Consider the following 27,154-nt stretch of genomic DNA (forward strand, 5'->3'; position numbering starts at 1 on the left):
TTGTTCATTATAATATATTTATACATAATATATAACTTCATGTTTATAACATATATATATATAATATGTGTATTTTAATTTCAGTTAGGCTTCCTTCACTTTTATTTCTATTAATAAGAAAATTAAATAACACCTAATGTATGATAAAAAAATTATAGTCAGCCGATTCTAAAGACCTGAGAACAAATCCCAGTTTTGTGGTTAAAGTAGTGTGGCTTTGGACTGGTCACTTAGCCCCTTTGGGCTTTGCTTTCCTCATTTACAAAATGAAGTGAATAGAATAGGTGATGGTTAAGATTTCTTCCGGAGAAGGCAATGGCACCCCACTCCAGTACTCTTGCCTGGAAAATCCCATGGATGGAGGAGCCTGGTAGGCTGCAGTCCATGGGGTCGCTAGGAGTCGGACACGACTGAGTAACTTCACTTTCACTTTCACTTTCATGCATTGGAGAAGGAAATGGCAACCCACTCTGGTGTTCTTACCTGGAGAATCCCAGGGACCAGGGAGCCTGGTGGGCTGCCGTCTCTGGGGTCACACAGAGTTGGACACGACTGAAGCGACTTAGCAGCAGCAACAGCAAGATTTCTTCAATTCTAAAAACAAATTCTATTTGTTAGCCTAATCATGACCAGACAGAGCAGATGAGGGACTTAGTTACTATCACCAGAGGTTTTCATTCTGAGCTTGTTCCTGATGCTAAATACAGGATGTGGAGGATGTGTCTGGAGCCCTTCAGGGGAGATTAAGGGCTTTCAGCATGCTATCCATTAAAAGGCCTTAAAATCATTGCCACATGTTAGTTAATTCTTTACAAAATTCTTCATTAAAATAAATTATTGAATGAAGGTGTCAGGATTAGAGACTGCTTCCCTAAATAAGCCACATCAGATTTGATCTGCTTTTGGGAACTATGTGTCATATTTAAGGAAATCAAAATACTGTGTATTGAATTTTTCACAGTAAATCTTTCCAATAAATGTGGCCATTTTGCTCACATTTCACTGTGGTCAGGAAGGTGAAGAAATCTTTGCATGCTTAACAACTGAGTGCATGATTTAACTAAATTTTAAGCAAAGAGCTATTTGCCTTTAAGAATATCCATGGATAGTATCTGAAATTGTCCCCCATTGAATCACTGGACTAGGATAAAGACTGCCTTCATCAAGTCCTGATGGTATCTGGGGATAATTCTTTGGCAGATATGAACATATTAGGATTCAAAAATTTATTGCATTAGCCAAAATCACATGACTTAAAGTAGCAATGGCCTTCCAGTAAAAGTGGATCACAAAATAATTCTGAATAAACCAAGATTCACAATTCAATTGAGATTAGGCTTTTAGGTAAGTCAAAGTGGGGAAATAAGATTCACCAAAGAGAATAATGTCAAATACATTGCTAAAAATAATGTGTTCAATTCCCAAATTTGTTAAAGTGGTCATGCAGTCAGTCATATCTTCAATTTGTTTCTCAAAATATGTTTATACATATTTAACAATATCTTTTAAATTTTTCCTCAACAGTGCTTTCAAAATCGAGTCTGTGCATAATAAGATGAAAAGTCCTGGAAATGATATTCTGAATATTTCAAGCTTCTACAGTTACTTACGAAATGGTAAAGTAGTTACAGATATAGTCGAATTTTTTTTCTATGAAATAAAAGTGCCATAACTGGATAGTATCCTACAGTTTAGAATGAGAAGGGTGCATGTTTACTACTTGATTTAGTCTATGTTTCACATGGTTATAGTTTTATATTCTGTCTATATATATGAAATTTCATTATTAGAACAAGTATCTTATAAGATGTAATGGATTTTTCAAATGATCTGTGAAATGCCTAAAATTCTGAAGCTTTTCAGCAAGAAAACACTTAATATTAAATAAAGGTCCCATATGATTTATAAGAAAGCTTCCTATATCAATATCCTTATTACCATATAAGTATTATATTAAGTAGTTTTACAGCTTTACAGTTTTACAGCTATTTCAGAAGTTTGTCTTTGAATTTTCCTGGGTAACAATCTTGGTGTTAAGATTTTATTTTGATGCCAAATGGCTAATTTATCTCCCAAACCTCCTCATCCAATTTTTTGACATCTCAAGTGAAGTGGCTCAGTTGTGTCCGACTCTTTGCGACCCCATGGACTGTAGCCTGCCAGGCTCCTCTGTCCATGGAATTTTCCAAGCAAGAATATTGGAGTGGGTTGCCATTTCCTTCTCCAGGGGATCTTCCCAACCCAGGGATCAAACCCAGGTCTCCCGCATTGTAGGCAGATGCTTTTACCGTCTGAGCTACCAGGGAAGTCTCCTTTGACATCTCAGTTCAGTTCAGTTCAGTTAAGCTGCTCAGTTGTGTCCGACTCTTTGCGACCCCATGAGTTGCAGCACGCCAGGCCTCCCTGTCCATCACCAACTCCCGGAGTTCACCCAGACTCACGTCCATCGAGTCAGTGATGCCATCCAGTCATCTCATCCTCTGTCGTCCCCTTCTCCTCTTGCCCCCAATCCCTCCCAGCATCAGAGTCTTTTCCAATGAGTCAACTCTTCGCATGAGGTAGCCAAAGTACTGGAGTTTCAGCTTTAGCATCATTCATTCCAAAGAAATCCCAGGGCTGATCTCCTTTAGAATGGACTGGTTGGATCTCCTTGCAGTCCAAGGGACTCTCAAGAGTCTTCTCTAGCACCACAGTTCAAAAGCATCAATTCTATCTTTCCAGTTATTCAGGCCAAGAACTTTAATGCCATTTTGACTTTCTCCTTTTCCTCATACTCCACATCCAAACTTTTAGTAATCATTTTGTTTCTATCTTCAGAACATATCCCAGATTCTGACTGCTTCTCTCTATTATTCTGCCAAATGCCTGGTGTGAGACTTCATCCCCTCTTGCCTGAATACAGAAGGCTCCTAACTACCCTCTGCTGTTCTTGACTCCTGCACTCTATTCCCAACCAAATATCCAGAATGGTCTATTTGAAACTAAGTCAGAACCTCATGTGTGTTAGTTGCTCAGTCATGTCTGACTCTTTGTGACCCCATGGACTGAGCCTGCCAGGCTCCTCTGTCCATTGGATTCTCCAGGCAAGAATACTGGAATGGGTAGTCATTCCTTTTTCCAGGAGATCTTCCAGAACCAGGAATCAAACCCAGGTCTATCTGCACTGCAGGTGGATTCTTCACTGTCTGAGCCACTAGGGAAGCCCTCATGCTACTACTTAACACTTTTCAGCGGCTTCTGTTTCACTCTGAATAAAAGCTACAGTCCTTACGCTAGCTCATGAGGCCCTGTATAACCTGGCTGCTCTACCTGTCTTCACACACGCCTCCATCTGACCTCATCTCTTTGTATTCATCCCTAGCTTCACTACTTCCAGCAAGGCTGCCTTTTTAACTCTTTCCAGAACATGTCAGGCAGGGTTTAAGGTCTTTGCACTGAGTGTCCCCTCTGCCTGGAAGGTCCTTTCTCCAGATTCCGTATAAGTCAACCTGCTGTTCCCCACCTCTATTCTCTATCCTTCAATTCATCCTCAAATGCCATCTTATCAATGCAGGCACCCTCCAGTCTCCCTAGCATACTCTACCCCTTTCCCTGTTTGACCATAATCCTTTTCAACATCTGACATGCTGTATATCATTTTTTCATTTGCCACCTACCTCCTGCCACTCAAATGTAGGCTCCAGGGAGGTTATTAAATAATTTTTTTTTTGATCAGCTTTATTCACTGCTGTGCTGCCAGTTCCCAGAACAATGCTTGGAAGGAATTAAGCAAATACTTTTGGATTGAGGATGAATAAAAAATAGAACAATGGTTTTGGAGATAAACCACTGAGGTTCTAGATCCAGTTCTGCCACTTACTACTTATGTAGCTTTAAGTGTATCTTCTACTCCTTTAAAAGCCATAGTTACTGAATTTGGAAAGTAAGAATAAGATTCCAGATTTGATGTGCTTTTTACTTCTAAAGTTGTGTAGCATATGATTAATACATTGGGATGGCCTGAATAACAGTTGCACAGTGGCCCTCTCAGGGCTTTTGAATAGAATATGCATTCAGAATATTTTAAAATGAGAGTTTATTAATAGTCTCCAATTATTAAGTCGCTAGTATGTCCAAGGAGAAGGCAATGGCACCCCACTTCAGTACTCTTGCCTGGAAAATCCCATGGATGGAGGAGCCTGGTGGGCTGCAGTCCAGTGGCGTCGCTGAGAGTTGGACACGACTGAGCGACTTCACTTTGACTTTTCACTTTCATGCATTGGAGAAGGAAATGGCAACCCACTCCAATGTTCTTGCCTGGAGAATCCAGGCAAGAGAATCCAGGATGGGGGAGCCTGGTGGGCTGCCGTCTATGGGGTCGCACAGAGTCGGACACTACTGCAGTGACTTAGCAGCAGTATGTCCAAAGAATTAAGTCCACAAACTTTACATGTATTATGTCAACTAATATAGAAATAACACTGCACAATAGGAAGATCTATCTCTGTTTAATCCTTAGGGAAATTGGGGATCAGAGAAGTTAGATGACTCATGCATAGTCAACCAGCTAACAAGCTGAAGGACTAGGATTCCAGTCCATCTCCATCTAATTCCAACTTCCTTGCTCTTTCTATGTCAGGCCATTTCTCACATTTATGATTATAAGTTATGTTTCCTCTATAGGACCTAGTCTGGATTGCCTGCCTTTGCCTGAAGTAGTAGTCATTATTAGGGTTATTTACTCTAATTTTTATTTTTTATAACGCTGGGAAAGAGATTATAATTTAAGGTATAATATAAGTGGTTTCTGGGCTTCCTTGGTGGCTCAGTGGTAAACAACTCATCTGCCAATGCAAGAGATGTGGGTTCAATCCCTGGGTTGGGAAGATCCTCTGGAGAAGGAAATGGCAACCCACTCCAGTATTCTTTCCTGGAGAATCCCATGGACATGTGAGGCTACAGTCCATAGGGTCACAAAAGAATCAGACATGGCTTAGCAACAAAATAAAAACACTAAGTGGCTTCTGCTGAGACCCAGGTATTTGCTAACCAGAACCAAGGAGGCCTCAGCTTTTCCTATGATTGTCCCAACCAAAGCAGCCTGAGCAACTAGGGTTATTAGCAAACAATCTCCCTGATGTTGAGAGGTGGCATTTATAGCATTTAAAATTAAGTTAGGTACAGAGGAAACATGGTTTTATGTTTTAATAATTGGCAGATGGAAGGTTAAAGAAAGGAGAGATTCACTTCATGCTATTAATTCTATAAAGTCCAAGCCTAGGGAATAAAATAGTACTCTGAGGTGCTCATTCTGAAGGACTGAGCCACTTCCATCATCAGAAATGATGGCTAAGTAATATTGGTAAGCCTGAGATGTTTTCTTTTTATCTTTCCCCTGAAGTTATAATTAATTCTTTAACTCATTGACATTGCCAAGAAAAGTTGGCTCTCATTTCCATCTCATACTAAAGTTTTAACATCACATTAAAGTGCACTATGAAGTACCCTATGATGCCAGTAAGTAGTTACAGTTGAGACCAATACTCAGCTTTGATGGTGTAATCACAAGGTCAACCAAATGAAAGAGGGAGAAAGGAAATAGATAAAAAGAAAATGCTCCTTTACCTGCTCTGCTCATGAAGAAATGGAAGATAACAACTTCAAACTCATAGTGCTCTGTCATGCTCACATGTTTTATATACTGTTCTTGGCCATTTCCAATTTATATCATAGGTTCCATAGGAAAAAATGATATTAATAATGAGTCAGAAGTTTCTTATCTATTTCTTTTATGTCCCCAGTTTATATCAATACCTTCTATTAATCTCCCTTGCCCACTAATGTGAGATATGCACACACACACATACATGTCTATTAATATATAAAATGGTAATTCAATGAAAAGCATCTTAGACTAAAACTAATTTAGTTGATCCAGGGTTTCAAACATACATTAATACATTAATTTAAATAGACAATTATAGCAATTTTCCCTCCAGTGCAGGATTGCATCACTCTTCCTTATCTCACTCCTGGATCTGGCACCTAGATAATATACTTTAGCCATCAGAAAGCCTTAATTCATTGATTTTTTCATTTGGATGATAATATGTCCATTTTCAATTAATGAAAAGGCACTTATTAAGTGCTTTTTTGTGTAGGGAACTGTTGGACACTCTGTGGATCAATTTAAATAAACTAAGCCATAGCTCACCCTTAAAATTTCACGCTGAACATTAGGGCAAATAGATAGAAAGGACATTCAAGAGGGCAAATTTAAAAGAAACGATACATAACAAAACGAGTCAAATTAAAACATAAGTGCTATACCTATTGATCAGAGTAGTATAGCTGGGTAAGGACAAATCAAAGGAAGTTTTTTATAGGGTTTTCTGTGTGATAGATACTGATTCATGGCAAGCTGGAATTTCAGGAACTACTTGTGTGAGGAAGGAGTTGTGAAATTCAGTAATCTGTTTTGAGGAAAATGTTAGTCATTGCATTTTGGTGGCAAAAAGGTACAGAAAATGGGTTTAAGGTATAAAGATGAGTTTGATTTGATGTGAATGTGTATTAGGATAATTATTAGAAATACATATATGTTAATTAATGTTTCTTGACTCTGGCTGTATATGAAAATCATCTAAGGTACTTTTAAAAAGTATTAATATCTACCCCATTCTCACCCTAGGACCTATTAGACCAAAATCACTGGAAGATTGATTTTTGTGGGGGGAAAAAGGCTCCCAAGTGATTTCAGTGTGCAGTCAGGGTTGAAGATCATTGGGCTGCTTCCATGTTTAATACTCTCAAGATACAAATGTGTTCTATATATTTCTAGGTAAGAGTGAATCTCATCTACCTGAGGCTGACGTTTCACTTTTGAAGCTTATTTCCTGTTGGAGAGACCAGTCTGTTCAGGTATGATAACAGTTCATTTCGTGAAGTTATTGGAAGAGTTCCTTGCTGCTACATTTCCTTCATATTCCCCTCTACCTGAGAATATACATAAGTAGGTACTCTTGTGTTTTCTTCCAGGGTATTTCATTTAATAGGACTGATACAGAGATTAACAATGAGGGAAAAGTGGAAAAGAACATGCAGGGATGCACCGAGTTAGGGGCATGAACAGAGGGGGCTGATGAAGAGGTGTTTACTTTAGTGCCCACTGAGGCAAGCGTTTATTATTTGATTTCAATATTAGATGGAAAGGTCCCTAGGCTTGTGAATCTGATAGGTATGATTAGAGATCATTTTTCTATCCTTTTCATTTGTGAGCTGATTTAGAGACCTCGTTTACTCAATGTCCAATTTAAGTCTTTTCCTTATTTCAAGGATTGTTTGTGTATGTGTGGATAGCTTTGTACATAATACAATAAATATCTGTGCATTGATTAGATGAATATTAACTGGAACTTTATTCTTCATGGGCTAAATAAATGTCACATTTGCAAGACAAGCATAGCAATAATGCCAATTACAAATGGTTATTTTTGGTTACAAGAAAACAAAGAAAGTCGATTCAGAACAGACTGTGGGGGTTGATACCATGAAACCAAATAACACAGTTGGGATGGTCATTAAAGCCATGGCCTACATGATTTGCCCCCAGCCTGACCTCTTTCCTCATCATTCTCCCCCGTCCTCACTAGCCACACTGATCTGCTTATTATATCTAGAACTCACGAAGCTCATTTCCACCTCAGGACCTTACTGTTCTCTCGGACTAGAATTCTCATTTTTTCCCATTCATCATTTGGATCTTTGCGTAAAAGCCAATTTCTCAGGGAAGTCTTCCCTGATCATTCCATCTAATATTGTCACTGTACCCTGTCTCTCCCCACTGCTCCAGTCACTGTCACAGTATCCATTTTTATTTTCTTTGTTAGGCTTGCTTTTAATGGAGATTTTACCATTTGTTTTTTGCTTGCTTATTTTCTGTCTTTTCACTGTTAACAGAAGCTTGCTGAGAGCAGGGACTTTGCCTGTCTCACTCACTGCTTTCACTAATGCACAGAAAAGCAGAAGTGACAGCAGCCAGTTAATAAATATTTAGTGAATGTCTGAATAGCTATGAAAAAGCCTCTGTGTTAATCAAATAAACATCAGTATATGTTGACTTTACCAGCAGATTTGCTAGCACCGTGAAAGAGTCTCTATTAAAGACGGAATTTTTTTTTCCCCAGTAGCCAAAGAATTTCTCAGTGGAGAAAACAATTCTTAGGGAAAAAAGAATTAAGCAGAACATTTATTCTGAATTGCTCCAATTAAAGATCTTTTGTAGTTGTCCGTTTGACCATCAAATAAATTTTAATGTAGTTTGGACATATTTGGACTAATGGACCTTAAGGTTCTATGATTCTATGACCTTGTTAAAATGCTGGCAGCAGGACAAATATTACCAGAGCATTTATTACTCACTCTGTATGAAGTTTAAGCTTCAAAGTTCTCTCATTTCTGCCACTAACCTGATAAATGATTCTGGAAGATAGGTTTAACTTGTTGATTATTTATTTTCCTCATGTGTAAAGTAAAAATGAGGCTTCCCAGGTGACGCTAGAGGTAAAGCATCCACCTGTCAATGTAGGAAATGTAAGAGATTCAGGTTCGATCTCTGGGTTGGGAAGATCCCCTGAGAAGAAAATGGTGACCCACTCCAGTATTCTTGCCTGGGAAATCCTATGGACAGAGGGTCCTGGCAGGCTACAGTCCATGAGGTCGCAAAGAGTTGGACATGACTGAGCATCTGAGCACAGGACAGATACTATAGAAATGAGAATTCCTGGGTCCTTCAGGAAAAACAGAGGCTGTTGCAAATATACATATAAATGCTTCAATAACCAATCCTCAAATTCCTTATAAAGGTGTTCATTTAAGCAGTTAAACATGTTAATTTGAATCTGCTTTTTAATGTATTTTAAGAATACTGGCAATGGTAATGATTTTGTAAAACAGAGCGAAATCCTACTTCAGAAATTGAAGGGGGTATTTTTAAGCAAATAAGTAAGGACAAGTTAATTTTGCAGATGAAAGAGTTTGCAGATTGTCTCTTTTGTTTCTTACACATAAAGTATGCCCGACATAGAAATAAATGCTGGAGAAGCAACAGCGAGTTTTGGGGTTGCTAACTTGCACATTTCTGAAGCAACACTAAAGTTCTTTGAATTTTATACTCTAACACTGGTAGGAGAAACCATGAAATCCAGGCCACCAGAGAGAAGTATTGTTTTTTCAAGGAAATGATGAAAAGACATGAAAGGCTAGTGTGAGTCTGACTGTTGGGAAAATGCTTTTATACCAGAAAGTCTGGACATTGAAACCATATGCAGGCCACAGGGGCTCTTATGAGTCTTCATAATGCTCTGTACTATTTTACAATACTTTGCTGTTTCAAGTTGTTAGCAGAAAACCATTAAAAAAATTTAGCTTGCTATGGCACCCCACTCCAGTACTCTTGCCTGGAAAATCTCATGGACTGAGGAGCCTGGTAGGCTGCAGTCCATGGGGTCGCTAAGAGTCGGACACGACTGAGCGACTTCACTTTCACTTTTCACTTTCATGCATTGGAGAAGGAAATGGCAAGCCACTCCAGTGTTCTTGCCTGGAGAATCCCAGGGATGGGGGAGCCTGGTGGGCTGCGGTCTATGGGGTCGCACATAGTCGGACACGACTGAAGCGACAGCAGTAGCAGCAGTAGTAGTATGGCACAGTAATACTTCCAGCTAATAAGTATGGTCCAGATGTGGCTCTCTTTTCTCAGTCAATGGATTTTCAAACTTCATTTTAAATCTGCACCTTCTTTTATAAATTGTAATGCTTCATGTATCTATCTTTCAGGAAAAACTATATATGCATTTGGGAGACAGCTTTATTGCATTGTGCTTTCAATTCCGGTTCATTATTATCATTACAAAGTTATATAATATCTATAGATTTTATATTTGTTGGGAAAAATTCTATTTATACTACCTATCTACAAAAATTATCTACTGTATTTACATGCTAGAGAGACATAAGTATCGATAGTCAGAAACTATCATTAAATTTTACCTTCTATCATGTATAGTTTTAAAGTACACAAAATCTATTTCAACTCTATTTGCATGATTTTAGTGTTCAGTATTAGTTTGCAGAAGGAAATGGCAACCCACTCCAATGTTCTTGCCTGGAGAATCCCAGAGATGGGGGAGCCTGGTGGGAGGCCATCTGTGGGGTCGCACAGAATCGGACACGACTGAAGCGATTTAGCAGCAGTAACAGCAGCAGTGTTCAGTGTATAACAGATACCACAGCATTATTATATGCTTATATAAATTGTACCATGTCTCTGAGTATTGATCTCACACTGAGCACAAAATGCATATTTTGAGTTTGCTTCCAACTGGGTACGTGCCATTCTGTATTCACTTTTTAAGGTCTGTGGCTCCGATTGTCCTGCTCATTGCAGTAAATATGTTTTATCCTGCTGTTTCTACTTCATCTTGTTTTTTAATGATACTCATATTAATTATTCCTGCAGTACATATTTATAGTGACATAGATGTTAAAAAATTACAAAATTTAACAATTATAAAATATGGTCAATCTAATAATTAGACATATTAAATGAAGTTCCATAAATCTCTGTATATTTTTAAGAAAGAATATTGATCCAGGTTGTTATAGAATATTATATCTGGTAGATAGAGGACATGCTAAATCACAGTCATGAGAGGGCATCCATAATCCTATGGGAGCGTATGGCCAATCTGCCCATTCCGAGGGACAGACCATAGTCTGGATGTACTACAGGTCCAAGGATATCCTCCAATATCTTCCTGATTTTTATATGTAGAAACAGAAGCAAGTTCCATACAGCTTACTGTGGTTGAAAGCTCTCATCTTAGCCTCTCTCAGCATCACATATTGTTGTCTGGGGGTTTTGTTTTTTTTTTAATTGAAGGCTTTACAGAATTTTGTTGTTTTCTGTCAAATAGCAACATGAGTCAGCCATAGGTATACATGTGTCCCCTAAAGTCCCAGAGAAGTACATAACTTGTCAAAAGTTGCATTTGTAATAACTGTCATAGTCAGATCAGAAACTTGGACCTTCTCATTTCAGATTGAGATCTCTTTCTCTTTATACCACACCACTCATATCTTGGAGGCAGTGCTATCAAATAAATGTGTGATAAAATTAAAATGACATAAATTCAATGGTGTAAAATTATCCATGAATAATTAATACAGGTTTTCCCCTCATAATATCTATATGATAAGTGTGGTTTACTTATTGTGATCTAAAATAGTATGTTAGTAGATATCAAAGCTAATAGTTAATATATGCTTCAGCATATGGTAGATATTAATAAGCATGAGTCATCAGTACCATAATGTGTAGAATTTTATGTTGTATTCATGGTATGCAACAGCATTCACAGTGTTGAATATCTCATCACATAATATGCATGAGTAAGGATTATGTACCTTCACTGTAACAGGCAGTACTACAATGTTAATAGATCCGGTGTGCAGTAGTAAAATCACATCATTCATGAGCCTTTTTGCCACAACCCAACCAAGCATCTGAATGGCCAAGAATAGGGGGATGATCAGTGATCAGGAAATTACTCTGATACTTTCTGGATGTTCCCTATATTTAAAACTCTAGAATAGAGTTTAGAATAGAGTTTCTTCTGCCCCTGCTGTTTACTGAGCATCTGCCATCAGCATAAACTCTCTGAGTGTCCCTAGAGCCTAAAAGTCTCACAAGATTGCTGTTTTTGTTTAGTTGCTAAGTCATGTCTGACTCTCTGTGACACTGTGGACTGTACCACGCCAGGCTTCCCTGTCTTTCACTATTTCCCAGACCTTGCTCAAATTCATGTCCATTGAGTCAGTGATGTTATCCAACCATCCTCTGTCTCCCCCTTCTCCTCCCACCTTCAATCTTTCCCAGCATCAGGGTCTTTTCCAGTGAGTCAGCTCTTCACATCAGGTGGCCAAAGTATTAGAGTTTCCGGTTCAGTGTCACTCCTTCCAATGAATATTCAGGGTTGATTTCCTTTAAGATTGATATCCTTGCTGTCCAAGGGACTCTTAAAGAGTCTTCTCCAGCACCACAATTTGAAAGCATTAGTTCTTCAGCATTCAGCCTTCTTTATGGTCCAACTGTCACATCTGTATACAACTACTGGAAACACCATAGCTTTGACTCTACAGACTTTGTCGTCAGAGTGATGTGTCTGCTTTTTAACATGCTGTCTAGTTTTGTCATAGCTTTCCTTCCCCAGAGCAAGTGTCTTTTAATTTCATGACTGCGGTTACTGTCTGCTGTAATTCTGGAGCCCAAGAAGATAAAATCTGTCACTTTTGCCGCTTTGTTCCCATCTATTTGTCATGAGTGATGAGACCGAATGGCATGATCTTAGTTTTTTTGAATGTTAAGTTTTAAGCCCACTTTTTCACTCTTCTCTTTGACCCTCATTAAGACGTTCTTTAGTTCCTCTTTGCTTTCTGCCATTGGAGTGGTATCATCTGCGTATCTGAGATTGTTTATATTTCTTGATTCTAGCTTATGATTCATCCAGCCTGGCATTTCACATGATGTACTCTGCATGTAAGTTAAATAAGCAGGGTGACAATATACAACGTTGGCATATATATGTTCCTTTTCCAATTTTGAACCAGTTTGTTGTTCCATGCCCGGTTCTAACTGTTGCTTCTTGACCTGCACACTGGGTTCTCAGGAGACAGGTACAATACCAATCCACTTTACCACCACTGGATACCTCATGATAAACATCCCCCTTCCCTCTCCCCTCAACTGTGGTTCTTGACTGTCTATGTACAATAACTGGAAGGCAGGCTTTGCAGCGTTTTAAGCCATGTGAAACTATTTACACATATACACGGTTTAGTGAGATTTATTATTAAAGTTTTGTCTTTAATTTTCTGTATTTTTTAAATCAAGTGTGTTTAGTTAAATTGTACTAGGCATTCAGAAACTAAACTTGTCTTTAAGAACAATGTGATATATTCAAATTTTGTTTCCTGGTGAAAATGAAAATATTTTATGAGAAAGAATGGAGAATTTCTTTAAATTTTCCTTTTTTAATCTCTTGAGTTTTTTTTTAAAAGAACAGTATGATGACTTGGATGCTAGTTTCCAGTAGCTGCACTTCAGTTGTTTCTGATAGTAATTCTGGTGGAATGGAGCATTACAATTTATGTGAGGCGTTCAAATCAAAATTCCAGGCTTGGGGGTTTATATAAGACCCCGAGCATTTGTGAACCCTAAAAATAATTCAATTTAAAAAATAAATTTTACAGGTAACTGAAGCAATACAAGCTGTTCTTTTGGCAGAAGTTCAGAAGCACATGAAGACTTTAAGAAAGACACCAGTCAACAGTGAACCAGAGTCTGTGGCAAAGAATGGTGACTATGAGATGATGCAGATGCTGCCGAAGATTGAATGGGCCAAGGAACCTGAGTTACAGTGTACTACAGACACTTTTCCTCCGCAAAGTAAGTGCAAAATTTATTGGCAATCTCTTTCATCAGAACTTTTTCTACTCCTCAGAGCATATTGAGAATATGAGTTCACAATAAATCATTTCTGCAAAAGCCAAGCTAAGTGCCCTGTTTCTGACCTATTCTGCTATCAATTTCCTCATAATTGTCAAGTTTCTAATTCTAAATTATAATTAATAAATATTTTACAAAACAAAATTTATGTTCTTTGTTTAAGTGTTTTAAAGTTAAGACAGTAAAAATGAAAACAGAAGTAACAATAATAGCTTAATGGGACGTATATTATAAGAATACTCTGATAATAATGGGTCCTAAATTTGTGTTCATTTGATAACATGATAATAGCCATGTGCTGTTTTTCGGGGTGGGGCGGATAAGAAATGAAATAGAAACTAAAAGTAAACTGTTTTATAGTTGGACCACTTGATTCATTCTGTAATAGATTTTATCACTGTAACTTTATAATCACAGTGTTTATGCTTTTGACTAGAAAGTGAATCTAAATTTCTGCTGAATAATGTTATCTGACTTTTTAGCCTGTTATCTGTGACTTAAAAGTGAAAATTAAAAAATAGTAAAATCAAGCAAAACTTTGATTTTCAACTTTGTTAGTAAGCTTTTGATGAAAAAATAAACATATAAGATTATTATATATATTTCTCAGGAAAACATGTTACAAGTTTACATGTTTCAGATTATTAAAAAATTTTAGATACTTCTTTTAGCTCTTTAAAAGAGATTTTATTTGGGACTCAGAAATGTTGCTATATTTAAAATGTTAAATCTTAAAACAGGTATTATTCTTTAAAATGTATTATATTTATTTCTTCTTATTATTTTTATAAGATTACTGATTAGAGAGCACTATGCAGTGAAAGAGGATATGTAGCAGAAAAAGGCTTTTTCAAAGAAGGCCAAAGATCAAAATAGATGGACTATTTCCTAGTACCAAGAAAGTCACTGAGGCTGGTAAATTCAGATAGTAATTTGTTAAAACTCAGTGGTGATTTCAAGTCACTTGTTTTTTTGTTGTAAAGAAATTAGCTTTAATTATCTGGCAAATTTACTCGCTTTAAGGCCTTCCTGTTTGTTCATGTCACATAATTGTATTTGTATTACACCTTTCAAACAAGAAGTAGAAAAATTCCTTTTTAAATTAATTGCACTGACTACGTTTGTGTTCTTGATTCATTTGGAGAGACACCTGTAGTGTCTCTCCAAAGGCAGCTAGTGTCATTCATCACGTGTTAATTCTCACTTGGTGGTATTTCTGTTACTTATCCCTAGTGTCTAATTTATCCATTGGCCCATAAGCCTCATTTCTGGTTGAGATATTCTTGGCAGGCTATCAAGGTGAAATTTTTATGAGTTTTGCCATCACATGGCTTACTCATTATTTGAAGTTTCATCAGATTGGGCTCTCTGGTGAACCATCATAATTGAGAATTATTGAGAATTATTAATTCTATGGAACTGAATCTTACTGTGACTAAAGAATCTGGATCTTAGTAAATATTATCTATCTTTATCATTATTGAGTGATCCTTTAGAAAATTTAGGATTAGCTTGTGATAAGAATTGGAACACAAAAATATTAAAACTACTTGATATATGTTGGTGGATTAAATTTAGAATATTTTATTTAAAATAAGTATAATATTTTCACAAATAAGTGTATATTCTCCTGGGAAACAGTCCTTATATGAAAATATTAACTCCAATTGCAAGTATATAGGAAGCAAATAACAAGCATTGAAGAGGAAAATTTGCAAGCAATATTATATTGGATACTAACATTGCCATTTTTCCTCTTTTGGAAAAAATAAACAAAACTAATTTTAAAACTATTCAGAGGAGCTAATAATTACAGGAAAAGCTTTAGATCTTTACTAGTGGTATACACTGCACTACTTGATGGAATTTTAAAAAATAAATAACTAAAAAGCTATTTTATTTATCTCAGATATCCTGATTCAAAGGTTAAGAGGATGATGTAGGTGGTATTCACCAAATATGATTATACCTCAAATTTTTTAGGCAGATTTACTTAGCTTTAGTGTGACTGCAACATATCATTTTATCAAATGTTCTTATGATAAATGGTTTATATTGTTTAATTTTATCAGGTCCTTGCTCATTTTTCCTCTATGAGTTTCCCATTCTCCCTACTTGTTTTTGTTTGTTTTTCTATTTTCATTTATTCTTTCTTGGTTCCTTGATTTCTTGCACTTTATTTGTAAATCATTTCAAAAGTAACAGATGAATTTTTTGTATAGATACTCATAAACTTCTTTTATGTTGGGTATAGTATGTTTGGCTTATTAGTGCTGTGGTAATATGACAATAATATTAATATATCATAAGGAAAAAGAATATTAACAGCAACAGTTATTGTACTCTTACTATGTTCTAACAGCTGAAAAGAACTACTATCTGAGGAAGAGAGATTTCCATGGTGCTACCTAGGCTTTTCCTGACATAAGCCTCTATAAATATTTAGGTTAACATACTAATTATGTATCTTTCTCATGCACATAGAAATAAATAGTACTTGGAAAAAAGTTCATTACCATACTGGGTATCTTGAATGTCTCTAGTAGTGTATCTCTTGCACTTTGAGACATGCTTCCTATTATTATTTCATTTTTTAAATGAATAAAGTGGACTTAAAGAAGGTATATGACTTGTCTAAAGTCACCAAATTACTAAAAACAAGGAAACAGTTCCAGATATTCTCTTAAACACTCATTTTATCCAATAAGCTGCATTTTCCACACTTGCAGCATGAAGGAAATTTGCTCTAAATCAGCTTGATCTGAAAATTGAATAATTTATTGAGTGGTTTTCTTAGATTTTTATTCCTCTCTCATAAATCATACTTTCTATTAACAAAGAAAATGCAGAATGTTCAATCGTTGTCATCACAGCCCTCATAAAGAAAATCACCAGGTTTCTTGAAAGGTTTGTACATGAGATGGAAATCAGCAAAGTGAGAACTGAAGCACAATGTGTGTTTGCACCTTATAATTTTGTATCTTATTTTTCAGTGTTTTCACTTGTTACATTTCACAGCTTGTATTTTATTTGAGGTCTTAATATTTGTGAATCAGTATTTTATAGGAGATCTGTGAATTTTATCTGAGTTTACAGTTTTATAACGATCACACTGCGATCTACTTGAATCTCTTTAATAAGAAATTGTATAATTAGCACTCACATTTGAGGTTAAGATTTACTACTTTAAAAAACAACAATAGTTTCTATTATTAAAATGCTTTAGAAAGCTATTTCCCTTCAGTTTTTTAAAAATGTTATTTGGATCAGTTTAAGCAAGTACTCTGAATTGTTTCATTAAATAAATTGGTTGAAATAGAAATGGAGGCTTTGTAGATAAAACTGTCACCATAGAATTACTGGCTGAATTTAAATTCATGTTAAACTGTGTGGTTGTGAAGATGATACATCAAATAAGGGTATTGCAAATAATCTTCATTATGTGCATCATTTTCAAAGTCTTATCTGCAAAGTTAAATAATGAAAATGTGCTCTTTAAATAAAACCATTATTTTGTAGTAAATCAAGGTATATTTAACAGAAAAGTTTTGTGATCCTGGTGGCCATCAGTAGAAAAACCGGCACAGGACAGTTTTCATCTGCTTGTTGAATGTCTCAGAAGGAAATCTGTGTAGTTGTAGAAAGGCTTTGAAATATAGTATCTGACTACCTCATAGGGAAATTCTTTCCTGATATTGTTAGTTATGGTAAATACATCTTCCTTTTCCTTTGAGGCCTTCAGGCTGAGAAGGCCAATGCATTCTTAAAGGCACAGAAGTAATTTAGAAAAAATCTGTGTAAGGCAAGTGAGCAAGGAGCAGAGAAGTAATGGGGATCATCATAGAATGCCTTTTGTGTATCAGACTGAGGTCTTAAGCTTTCTCTCTGAAATGGGAGAACAGACAATGGGCACATATTTTAATGGGATCTCACTGCCTAAAGTTCAGGGCCATGAGCAGAAGCTGGGAGACCAGTTGGAAGGCCTTATAATGCTAATCCAAATGATGGCAGCTTGGAACAAATATGGTGGCTTGGTTGGAGAAGGTGAGAAGTGGTCAGATTTTGAATGTATATAAAGGTGCTGTGCTCAATTGCTCAGTCATGTCTGACTCTTTGCAACCTCATAGACTGTAGCCCGCCAGGCCTCCAGGCTCCTCTGTCCATGGGATTTTCCAGGCAAGAATACTGAAGTGGGTTGCCAAAGTATTTGCTGATGAAATGGATATGGAGGAGTGAGATAATCAAAATCTATACTTGCATTTTTTCCAACAAAAGTATCCTTGATCCATAGATTGACCTTGGTAAGCTGATTTGATTCCTATGTTGGGTAGTGCAGTATCCCACAGGATATTCTGGGTAGAGAATGGAAGATTCACTTCCCAGAAGGCTGCCTCTCCTATGTTCAGTTTCAAGTGTCCCTGCTCAGATGACCTACAGATTTTATTTTCTAGCATTAACTAAAGTAACTCTCAGAAAATGAGCAAAAGTTTCTAGCCAAGAAACTAAGATTGAAGATAATTCTAATAATGCAATCTTAAGCAAAAAAGCACCGTTTGTGTGTATGTGTGTGTTAATGTTCTCCTTTTGAAATTCTTATTTTCGTGTATATTTTAGAATGGACTTAATGTTGATATACTAATAGGATGTATATTATTTATAAAAAACATACATATACTGGTGATGCATGCATCAGAGTTCTTTGTATTTTCTGCAAGAAAGTATCCCAACCGTAGCCTTTGGGTGGACTCAGAAGGCAGATATGATAAGCTTTTGGTTATGAAGGGATGGTAACTTGATATTCTGTACTGCATACTGTGCTAGCTCCAAAACTTTGAATACATCTTTATGCATCACTCCTCTATGCCTCTGTGTACTGATCCATGAATTGGTGGTACACAGAGAACAAATTGGAAATCCCCAGTCGAAGACCATAGTGTATCAGATGCTATGGGTGAGTTTGCAGGAACACATCACAGCAGTACCTAACCCAGATTTGAGGTCAAGAAGACTTCTTTGAAGAAGAGATGCCTAATGCAAGACTTGAAAGATCAACATAATTTAGCCAAGCAAAAAAAGCTGGAGTAGGAGAAGGCAGCTGTTTCAAAGACCACTGAAGACACTTACGCCCTTTTCTTTCTCCCCAGAATTATCTGATCCATACATGCATAAATGTGGAACCTGAACATTAGAGAGAAACCCATACATCCTTAATTTCTTCTCTGGAGAGCATGTGCCCTTTTTGAATCTCATTGTGCCAATGCCTTCCTCTCCTAATTAAAGTGAAAGTGAAGTCACTCAGTCATGTCCGACTCTTTGCGGTTCCATGGACTATAGCCTACTAGGCTCCTTCATCCATGGGATTTTCCAGGCAAGAATACTGGAGTGGGTTGCCATTTCCTTCCCCAGAAGATCTTCCTGACCCAGGGATTGAACCTGGGTCTCCTGCATTTTAGGCAGACGCTTTACCATCTGAGCCACCAGGGAATTCTCAGTCGTCTAGAATAGCAATGATAGTGATAGTGATGATAATACTAACATCTAACACTGATATGGCTTAGTATGTTCTAAGTGCCTCATGTACCTTAAATCATTTGATTCAGGCAACAGTCTATGGGGATAGGTAGTATTGTTATTACCATTTTATTGATGAGAAAATAGATACAGAGAAGTAACTTTCCCAGTCTTTTCCGAACAAGCAACAGAACCAAGAGTTAAACCCAGGCATCAGAATCTGGGTTCTTCATTATTCTCCGGCATTGCTTTCCAATTAAACACTATTTTCCTTTACTATTTCTTAATTCATCAATATTTACCATGTGTCTCCTATATGACAGTTACAGAGATAGGTATTGCCCAGGTCAAGGATCACAAGGCTGCAGAACCACAAACATTTGGTATAACAACAGAGGAAATGCTCTCTTGAATCAATTAATGAGCAAATATCAAATCACTAATTTCTAATAACATTTGGATGAGACACTATAAGCTATTTCACAAAAGATGCACTTAACATTAAATAGCTTTGTTTGGAATATACATTTACATAAGTTTTAGTGGTTACAAATTAGAAGGTTTTATGGTTGGGAACTGGAAATGCCAACTGGTAAATAGTAGATATGAAAAAGATTTGGCATATACATATTAGTCAAAAGGTTGGCAGTATGGGGAAAGAGGAAATATAAATTTTCATTTTTATAGATTAATTCAAATTATATAACAGACAATCATATTTAAATATCAAGATATTCATGTTGAATGATGAGGAATTTGCATATGATAAGCAAATAATTTAGTACCTGGGGTACATTGCATACCTTTCAAAAAACACTGTTGCCATTTGGGCTTAACATATGTTCTGTCTTATATTTTGCTTCTTGCAAAATAGATGGAGAATTTTTATCATTTCCCTTTCTCCCTATATAAATCCTGAACTTCTCCACCGCTTCTTCCCTCTCTGAATCATCTTTAAGATTGCATCGCCTCAGAAAGACTGATAGAGTTCACTGCTCTTTTTACCAAAGTAGTTTCATCTTTCACAGAGATTGAGATTGATGATTTTCATCTTGGCATATGAAGAACTAGAGTGTTGCATCATCCTTTTTCCTCATGAGCAATCAGAATGCCAACCTGGCCCAGCTGCGTAGAGACAGTAGCATCAAGAAATTGGGTTAAATATTTCCTTGGTGACAATTGTGTGGGCACCAATTTATCGATTGCTGTCTGCATGCCCATTTAAATTTATTGACAAAGGAAAAGTGATCTAGATTCTGTCCCTGAAATCAATGTATTTCACACTATTGTTCTCCAAACTGAGACTGGCTCCCAACACTGACCTCTCAAGGATGGGGTCGGGTCTATTTATCTTTTTTCCTCCCATCACCTGGGAGGGTCCTTCACCTAGTAGCTGGTAATAAGTGATTATTGAGAGGATGGATGAATGGATGGACCACAGGGTAGCTCGTACTAAAGATTCAGCCAATTTCTAATTAGTAATAGAAAAAGAAGACAAGAAAACTCAGCTGATTGCTTTCCTGTAGCAGCCAGATATAGCCTGAATACACACATGAACACAGAAAGCTCACAAAAAAATTAAAAATAGACACATGAATGAATCTCACTTGTAACCATTCCAAAGCTTCTTTCCTAATGGTTGATTATTTAGCTCTTCATTACTCATTTTGTCATGACCTGGTTTCAATCTGATGTTTTTAGAGAGCCTGGTGACTTGCTTGAAACTCGTCTTCTTATTCTTCATTCAGCTACAGCTTCTCTGTGGAAGTATTTAAGGAGCTGCTGTGTCAAACACTATTTCTTCAGTGTTTGGATTCATGTCCTGGGTTCTGACTTATCTGTCTCTTCTTGAATTTCTGGTTCATTTATGATCTCTTGTAGCCAACAGCTCCAATACTACTAAGCTAGAGTTCTGCTTACAACCTGACTCATTTGGGTCAGCCTCCTCCCTGTTGACTCCATTTCTACTTCTGAGCCTGGCACCTTGTGTGATATTAGTTTCTACCTTAAATGCAATGACATTAGTCAATATGCATATGCATTCCTAGTTCTGGAAACAATTTTGATACAACTAAATTCCTTGAGAGAAAAAGCAGGGATTTAGTCAGTTTTGTATTCTCAGCAGAGAGTACAGTGTCTAGCACACGGCAAGGCAACTGTTAGAGAAATGGTGGTTGAAGGAAAAATTATCCGTATGTTCTTATGTCATTCAGTTCAGTTGTTCAGTTGTGTCCAGCTCTTTGAGACCCCATGGACTGCAGCACGCCAGACTTCCTTGTCCATCACCAACTCCCAGAGCTTGCTTTCCATCAAGTCGGTTATGCCATCCAACCATCTAATCCTCTGTTGTCCCCTTCTCCTCCTGTATTCAATCTTTCCCAGCATTAGGGTCTTTGCCGATGAGTCAGTTATTCGCTTTCTTTATAGGCCAACTCTCACATCCATACATGACTACTAGAAAAACCATATCCTTGATTACACGGACCTTTGTTGGCAAAGGATTGTCTCTGCTTTTTAATATGCTGTCTAGGTTGGTCATAGCTTTTCTTCCAAAGAGCAAGCGTCTTTTAATTTCATTGCTGCAGTCACCATCTGCAGTGATTTCGGAGCGCAAGAAAATAAAGTCTGTCTCATGTTGTTGGAATATCCCATTCCATCAGAATGTCATTCATCTTGGTGGCAGCGTCCTTATTTTACTATTTTAACTTGTCAATATATGTGTCCAATTTTCAGCCTTAGAACAATTTTAATAACTTGTAAACATCTCTTATTAACCGTTTATTATGTCTAAGGTTCAGTGTAAGGTACTACAAATCTTTTATTAGGTCATCTCATACATTGCTTGTATATCTTTCTAAATAGTCTATATCATCTGGCACCCTAATTTCTTGTTTATTCCCCTTTCTTTCCCACCTCTCTGAACTCCTTGAGGGCAAAAGTTGGAATTTATTAGTCTTGTGCTTCTAGCAGGTAATGTCCTATGTGGCTCATGACGGGTGTTCCTTAAAGTGTGCTGCCTACATAAGTGGAGGAATGATAAATGACAGCACCAGACATGTATCAAAGAACTGTGCTGTAAGAATGGAAGAAATGCTAGATAATATGCTAATTGTCATAGGTAGGAAGGGAATAGGAAAGGTCATTATAGGGACAGTGATGGTTTTCTTCTAAAATGTTAATCCGGAGGCATTTTTTTTAAATTTATTTTTCTTAGTTCAGGGGCAAACTAAATATCTGTCTAGAGAGCTACAAGGAAAAATTAATGCCAACAGATGTTTGAAGGCAAAAAACAAGGCAACCCAGGAGAATAAGCCACAAGAAATGAAGACAGCTAATTCAAAGAAGAGTTGTTACTTTTTTTTTCCTTTTACCTGATATAGATGATCATGGGCCCTTTATTCATATCTATGCAGGAATGCCTGTCATCGAGCCAAGCAGCCCTGCTAATCTGGGGCAATATAAAAGTTCCCCTTAGTAACTGAATATACATAAGAATACGGTAACTGTGAACAATCTTCCAGCCTTTAGTCAGAATGAAGTTGGTCTTAAATTTTAGAAACTTTTAGTGTGGTGTTTCTCAACTCTTTTCAGTTCTAGAATGGACTGAAATATTGTTAACAATTTCTAATACTCCCTTTCTAATTCTAAAATAAAGTTCATAAGTAATAAAACCTACCTCACAAATAATTTATATACAATTTAAAGGGTTCATAATAAAAATATGTCAATAGGTAAAAGCTTGGGCATGACCATACTAAAAGATATAATAAAATGCTGATTGGGAGATATTTCATTGCTGAAATGACAGCTGCAAATGCAGGCCTGCACAGGCATGGTGGTGCTGTTGGTGACATAGGTGTCCAAATGGATTTGGGTTAGTATCCTTCCTAGAAAACTGAAGGTACAGTCAAAGCCTTGAAAGATCCCTATGTGTAAAAGAAAGTTAGTTACTGGACTCAAGAAATTATAAGCAGGGCTTTCCTTTCCGTGAACGTACAGTGGAAAACTTGAAAGCCATGTGAAACATCAGGATAATTTTTTCATTGTGAAGGACCATCCTGAGCACTGCAAGACATCTGCCTTTTCTTATTCCTGCCCACTAAATGCCAGTAAGTATTTTCACCTTTCCAAAATCATTGGGGAAAGCAAAGGTCCCTTGCCTCAGCAGTTTCCAAAGTCTTCCTCCAGGGGGCAGTACCAACCCTGCTGACAACCAAAGCCTTCAGAAAGGGATTCTATACATTCTGATGCCTTTCTTTGTTTCTGTCCTTTCCTCTTTTGAAAATGCAAAGGGAGATAATGGAATTAAGAACCTCCAGCTAACTTAAGAAGTTCTTTCCTTAGCTCCTCTGTGTGTGTTCCTTTCTTTGCACTCCACCCATGTTGTTTCTTCATTGGTCATAGTTCTTCCAAGGACATGTAACAAATCATCAGACTGCAGTTCCGTCTCCTTCATTAGATACAGAATTTCTTACTCTATCCTTTCACTTCTGTCTTTGTGTCCTCAAAGCCTGGCAGTGGATCTGGCATAGAATCAATGTTGTTGGCTGATTAAATGAAGAAGGCATGCTACTGAGTACTAAGCATTCTCCAAGGAAGTCATTTTTAAAAAGTCCAAAATTTATAATTGAAATTAAATGATTATTTTACAGTACAGAATAAACATAGCACATCTTAAAATTAAAAATTAGGTAACCTATCTCCTAATAGGTCAATTGAACAAAACTGGAAATGAGAATGATGGATGGAAAGTGATACACAGGTTCATTTAAATGCTGGGAACATAATTCCAAAAGTTTGGCTTCAGATCAGATCAATTGCTCAGTCGTGTCCGACTCTTTGCAACCCCATGAATAGCAGCACGCCAGGCCTCCCTGTCCATCACCAACTCCCGGAGTTCACTCAGACTCACATCCATCGAGTCAGTGATGCCATCCAACCATCTCATCCTCTGTCGTCCCCTTCTCCTCCTGCCCCCAATCCCTCCCAGCATCACAGTCTTTTCCAATGAGTCAACTCTTCACATGAGGTGGCCAAAGTACTGGAGTTTCAGCTTTAGCATCATTCCTTCCAAAGAAATCCCAGGGCTGATCTCCTTCAGAATGGACTGGTTGGATCTCCTTGCAGTCCAAGGGACTCTCAAGAGTCTTCTCCAACACCACAGTTCAAAAGCATCAATTCTTTGGCGCTCAGCCTTCTTCACAGTCCAACTCTCACATCATACATGACCACAGGAAAAACCATAGCCTTGACTAGACGAATCTTTGTTGGCAAAGTAATGTCTCTGCTTTTGAATATGCTATCTAGGTTGGTCATAACTTTCCTTCCAAGGAGTAAGCGTCTTTTAATTTCATGGCTGCAGTCACCATCTGCAGTGATTTTGGAGCCCCAAAAAATACAGTCTGACACTGTTTCCACTGTTTCCCCATCTATTTGCCATGAAGTGATGGGACCGGATGCCATGATCTTTGTTTTCTGAATGTTGAGCTTTAAGCCAAATTTTTCACTCTCCACTTTCACTTTCATCAAGAGGCTTTTGAGTTCCTCTTCACTTTCTGCCATAAGGGTGGTGTCATCTGCATATCTGAGGTTATTGATATTTCTCCTGGCAATCTTGATTCCAGCCTGTGTTTCTTCCAGTCCAGCGTTTCTCATGATGTACTCTGCCTATAAGTTAAATAAACAGGGTGACAATATACAGCCTTGACGTACTCCTTTTCCTATTTGGAACCAGTCTGTTGTTCCATGTCCAGTTCTAACTGTTACTTCCTGACCTGCATACAAATTTCTCAAGAGGCAGATCAGGTGGTCTGGTATTCCCATCTCTTTCAGAATTTTCCACATATCTTATCTTTTTTATATTAATTTTTATTGGAGTATAGCTGTTTTATGATGTTGTGTTAGTTTCTGCTGTATAGCAGAGTGAATCAAAGTGAATCAGCTGTATGTATACATATATCCCCTCTTTTTTGGATTTCCTTCCCATTTATTTAGGTCACAACAGAGCAATGAGTAGAGTTTTCTGGGCTATACAGTAGGTTCTCACTAGTTCTCTATTTTATACATAGTAGTGTATATATGTCAATCCCAATATCCCCATTCATCCTACCCTACATTCCCCCAATATCCATACATCCATTCTCTACACCTGTGTCTCCATTTCTCCTTTGCAAATAAGTACATCTGTATCTTTTTTTTTTTTAGATTCCACATATAAGTGATATTGATACATCTTATCTTTAAAATCCAATATCCCATTGGTACTTAAAGTATATTATAGTATTTTCTGAGAAATTTATAACACCATGAAAATAGACAAAGTGTATCCCTTGGCATCTGAAAATAGACAAAGTGTATCCCTTGGCATCTGCACAAGAATAGGGAATAACCAGTCTGATCAGTCATCCATCTGGTAGGTCCATACATCCATCTATTCACTCTACCTCTTTGAATATGTTATAGGTTAGATACTCTGTTTCCCAAGCTATCTACCAGGAATCTGAGAAGAATATGATGTGATTTCTATTTCCAAAAGGCCGAGTCCTATGAACATACAAGGCCACAGTGTGGTGTAAGATAGAAAGCTCACACTGTTGTGGAAGCATGGAGAGCCACCATTTGCCTTGGGGTGATTTTTAGAGGCTTCACACAGAAGTAAATATTCATGTTTGCTTTGGAGGATAATGGTGTGGCAGCCATGGAAAGATGCACTTTTTAGATCACTCTACATGAGAGGACGATTTGCCCAGATGTGAGGAGTATGGCCAACTGCCCGCTGTTGGTGCATCCAGGATTCATCCCTGAATTGGAGCAAAGATCATAGTCTTTCTGGGACAACGACTGAGGACAATGGTGGTACAAGGGCCTAGCTATTTCCCATTCAGACAGACCTCCTCTAGTGACCAGTTATGTCCTGGAGTTTCCACTGGGTTGATAAAGATTGAAGCATTTGTGTAGTAACCAGAGAGCTCCGTACCCAACTCTGTTTTTGCCCTTTTTCTTTCACGCATGTTACTCTCTAGTAAGCCTTTTGCGTTTCTAACTCCATCCTTATATGTGCTTTTGGGAGGACCCAACTGCCTCCAGTGGGAAAGAGTTTGGTGTAAGAAGGGTAGTTCAGGCAAAAGGAGTAACATGAGGACAGACACAGAGGTATACAGTGTGGCCTGGTCAGTGAATAGGGATAAATTTGATGTGGGTAGGGAGTAGGAAATGAGGATGCTTCAGTCTAGATCCAGAAGGTAGACACCCAGAATGTAAAGGATCTGGCAATGGACTTTTTCTTGAAAGAAAAGGAGAGCCATTATAAACTATTTTAAGAGAAGCGAGGCATTTCCAGTACAAAGTAGACAGTGAATAGAGCAGGAGATGCAAAGAATCCTTGTGTCCAAATTTTGTCTGTCTCTCTGTTTAGTATTTATTTGCAAAGCAATACTTCTTTTTCTTACATTTTCAAATCACTTCTTCATAAAACTAGATTATTTAGATGGAACATAGTGCTTCATGTCTCACATAAAGAAAGAAAGTATGCCTGCATTATATAGAGGAGAGAAATTTTATAAATAACAGTGAATGTCCTTCAGGATCATCAGAATCCAGGTCATATTAGTGACACCTTCAACGTTGGTGTTGTTCTTGGGGCTAATTTGAAGTTGTTTCTCTTCCTTTATATTTGCTCACTATCTGAATCCCCCACCCTTTCTGAGTCAGTTCTTAAATGTTTTCCAACTTGTATTTGTAAAATACTTGGTCAATTTCTCATCTTTTTTGGGCTGCATTTGGATCATTTACCATTTATAGACAAGTTTGGATTTCACCATTGATTTTTTTTCCCTTTTTCTGTGTATAGATTTATGTAGACATTATTGACTTCGTTTACCAACATTCTTAACTGAAACATTATGACCAGGCTTATTAAGTGTTTGCTATTAGATACTTTCTAGGAATGGGATATATTATTTCTCTTTACCACATTAAAAAAATTGATTTAAAGAATAGAATTTAGCAAAGCAAGGTAACTTTGAAATGTGCTTTTTTGTGTATTTATATTAATATCCAGTGAATAATTTCAAAGGTTAAACTTGATGATCCATCTCT

At 37.3% G+C, this 27,154-nt stretch overlaps 1 protein-coding gene, 1 long non-coding RNA gene and 1 other non-coding gene across 3 annotated transcripts in view; 1 reads left to right on the forward strand and 2 right to left on the reverse strand.

The window, feature by feature from the left end:
- Positions 1 to 27,154, forward strand: part of WDR72 (WD repeat domain 72) — a 225,745-nt gene that overhangs the window by 135,147 nt on the left and 63,444 nt on the right. The window contains exons 16-18 of the mRNA XM_002690898.6: positions 1,525 to 1,616; positions 6,821 to 6,900; positions 13,291 to 13,486. Of these exons, the coding sequence (XP_002690944.1) occupies positions 1,525 to 1,616; positions 6,821 to 6,900; positions 13,291 to 13,486 (368 nt within the window). The remainder of the gene's footprint in view (positions 1 to 1,524; positions 1,617 to 6,820; positions 6,901 to 13,290; positions 13,487 to 27,154) is intronic.
- TRNAF-AAA (transfer RNA phenylalanine (anticodon AAA)) lies at positions 18,958 to 19,030 on the reverse strand. The gene has a single exon. It is a non-coding gene; the product is annotated as a tRNA-Phe (tRNA).
- LOC132346375 (uncharacterized) overlaps positions 19,091 to 27,154 on the reverse strand; it is a 100,057-nt gene continuing 91,993 nt past the window's right edge. Inside the window, exon 3 of the long non-coding RNA XR_009496208.1 lies at positions 19,091 to 24,724. This is a non-coding gene — a long non-coding RNA (uncharacterized lncRNA). The remainder of the gene's footprint in view (positions 24,725 to 27,154) is intronic.

Source organism: Bos taurus, chromosome 10, assembly GCF_002263795.3.
Source record: "Bos taurus isolate L1 Dominette 01449 registration number 42190680 breed Hereford chromosome 10, ARS-UCD2.0, whole genome shotgun sequence".
NCBI classification, from domain to species: domain Eukaryota; kingdom Metazoa; phylum Chordata; class Mammalia; order Artiodactyla; family Bovidae; genus Bos; species Bos taurus.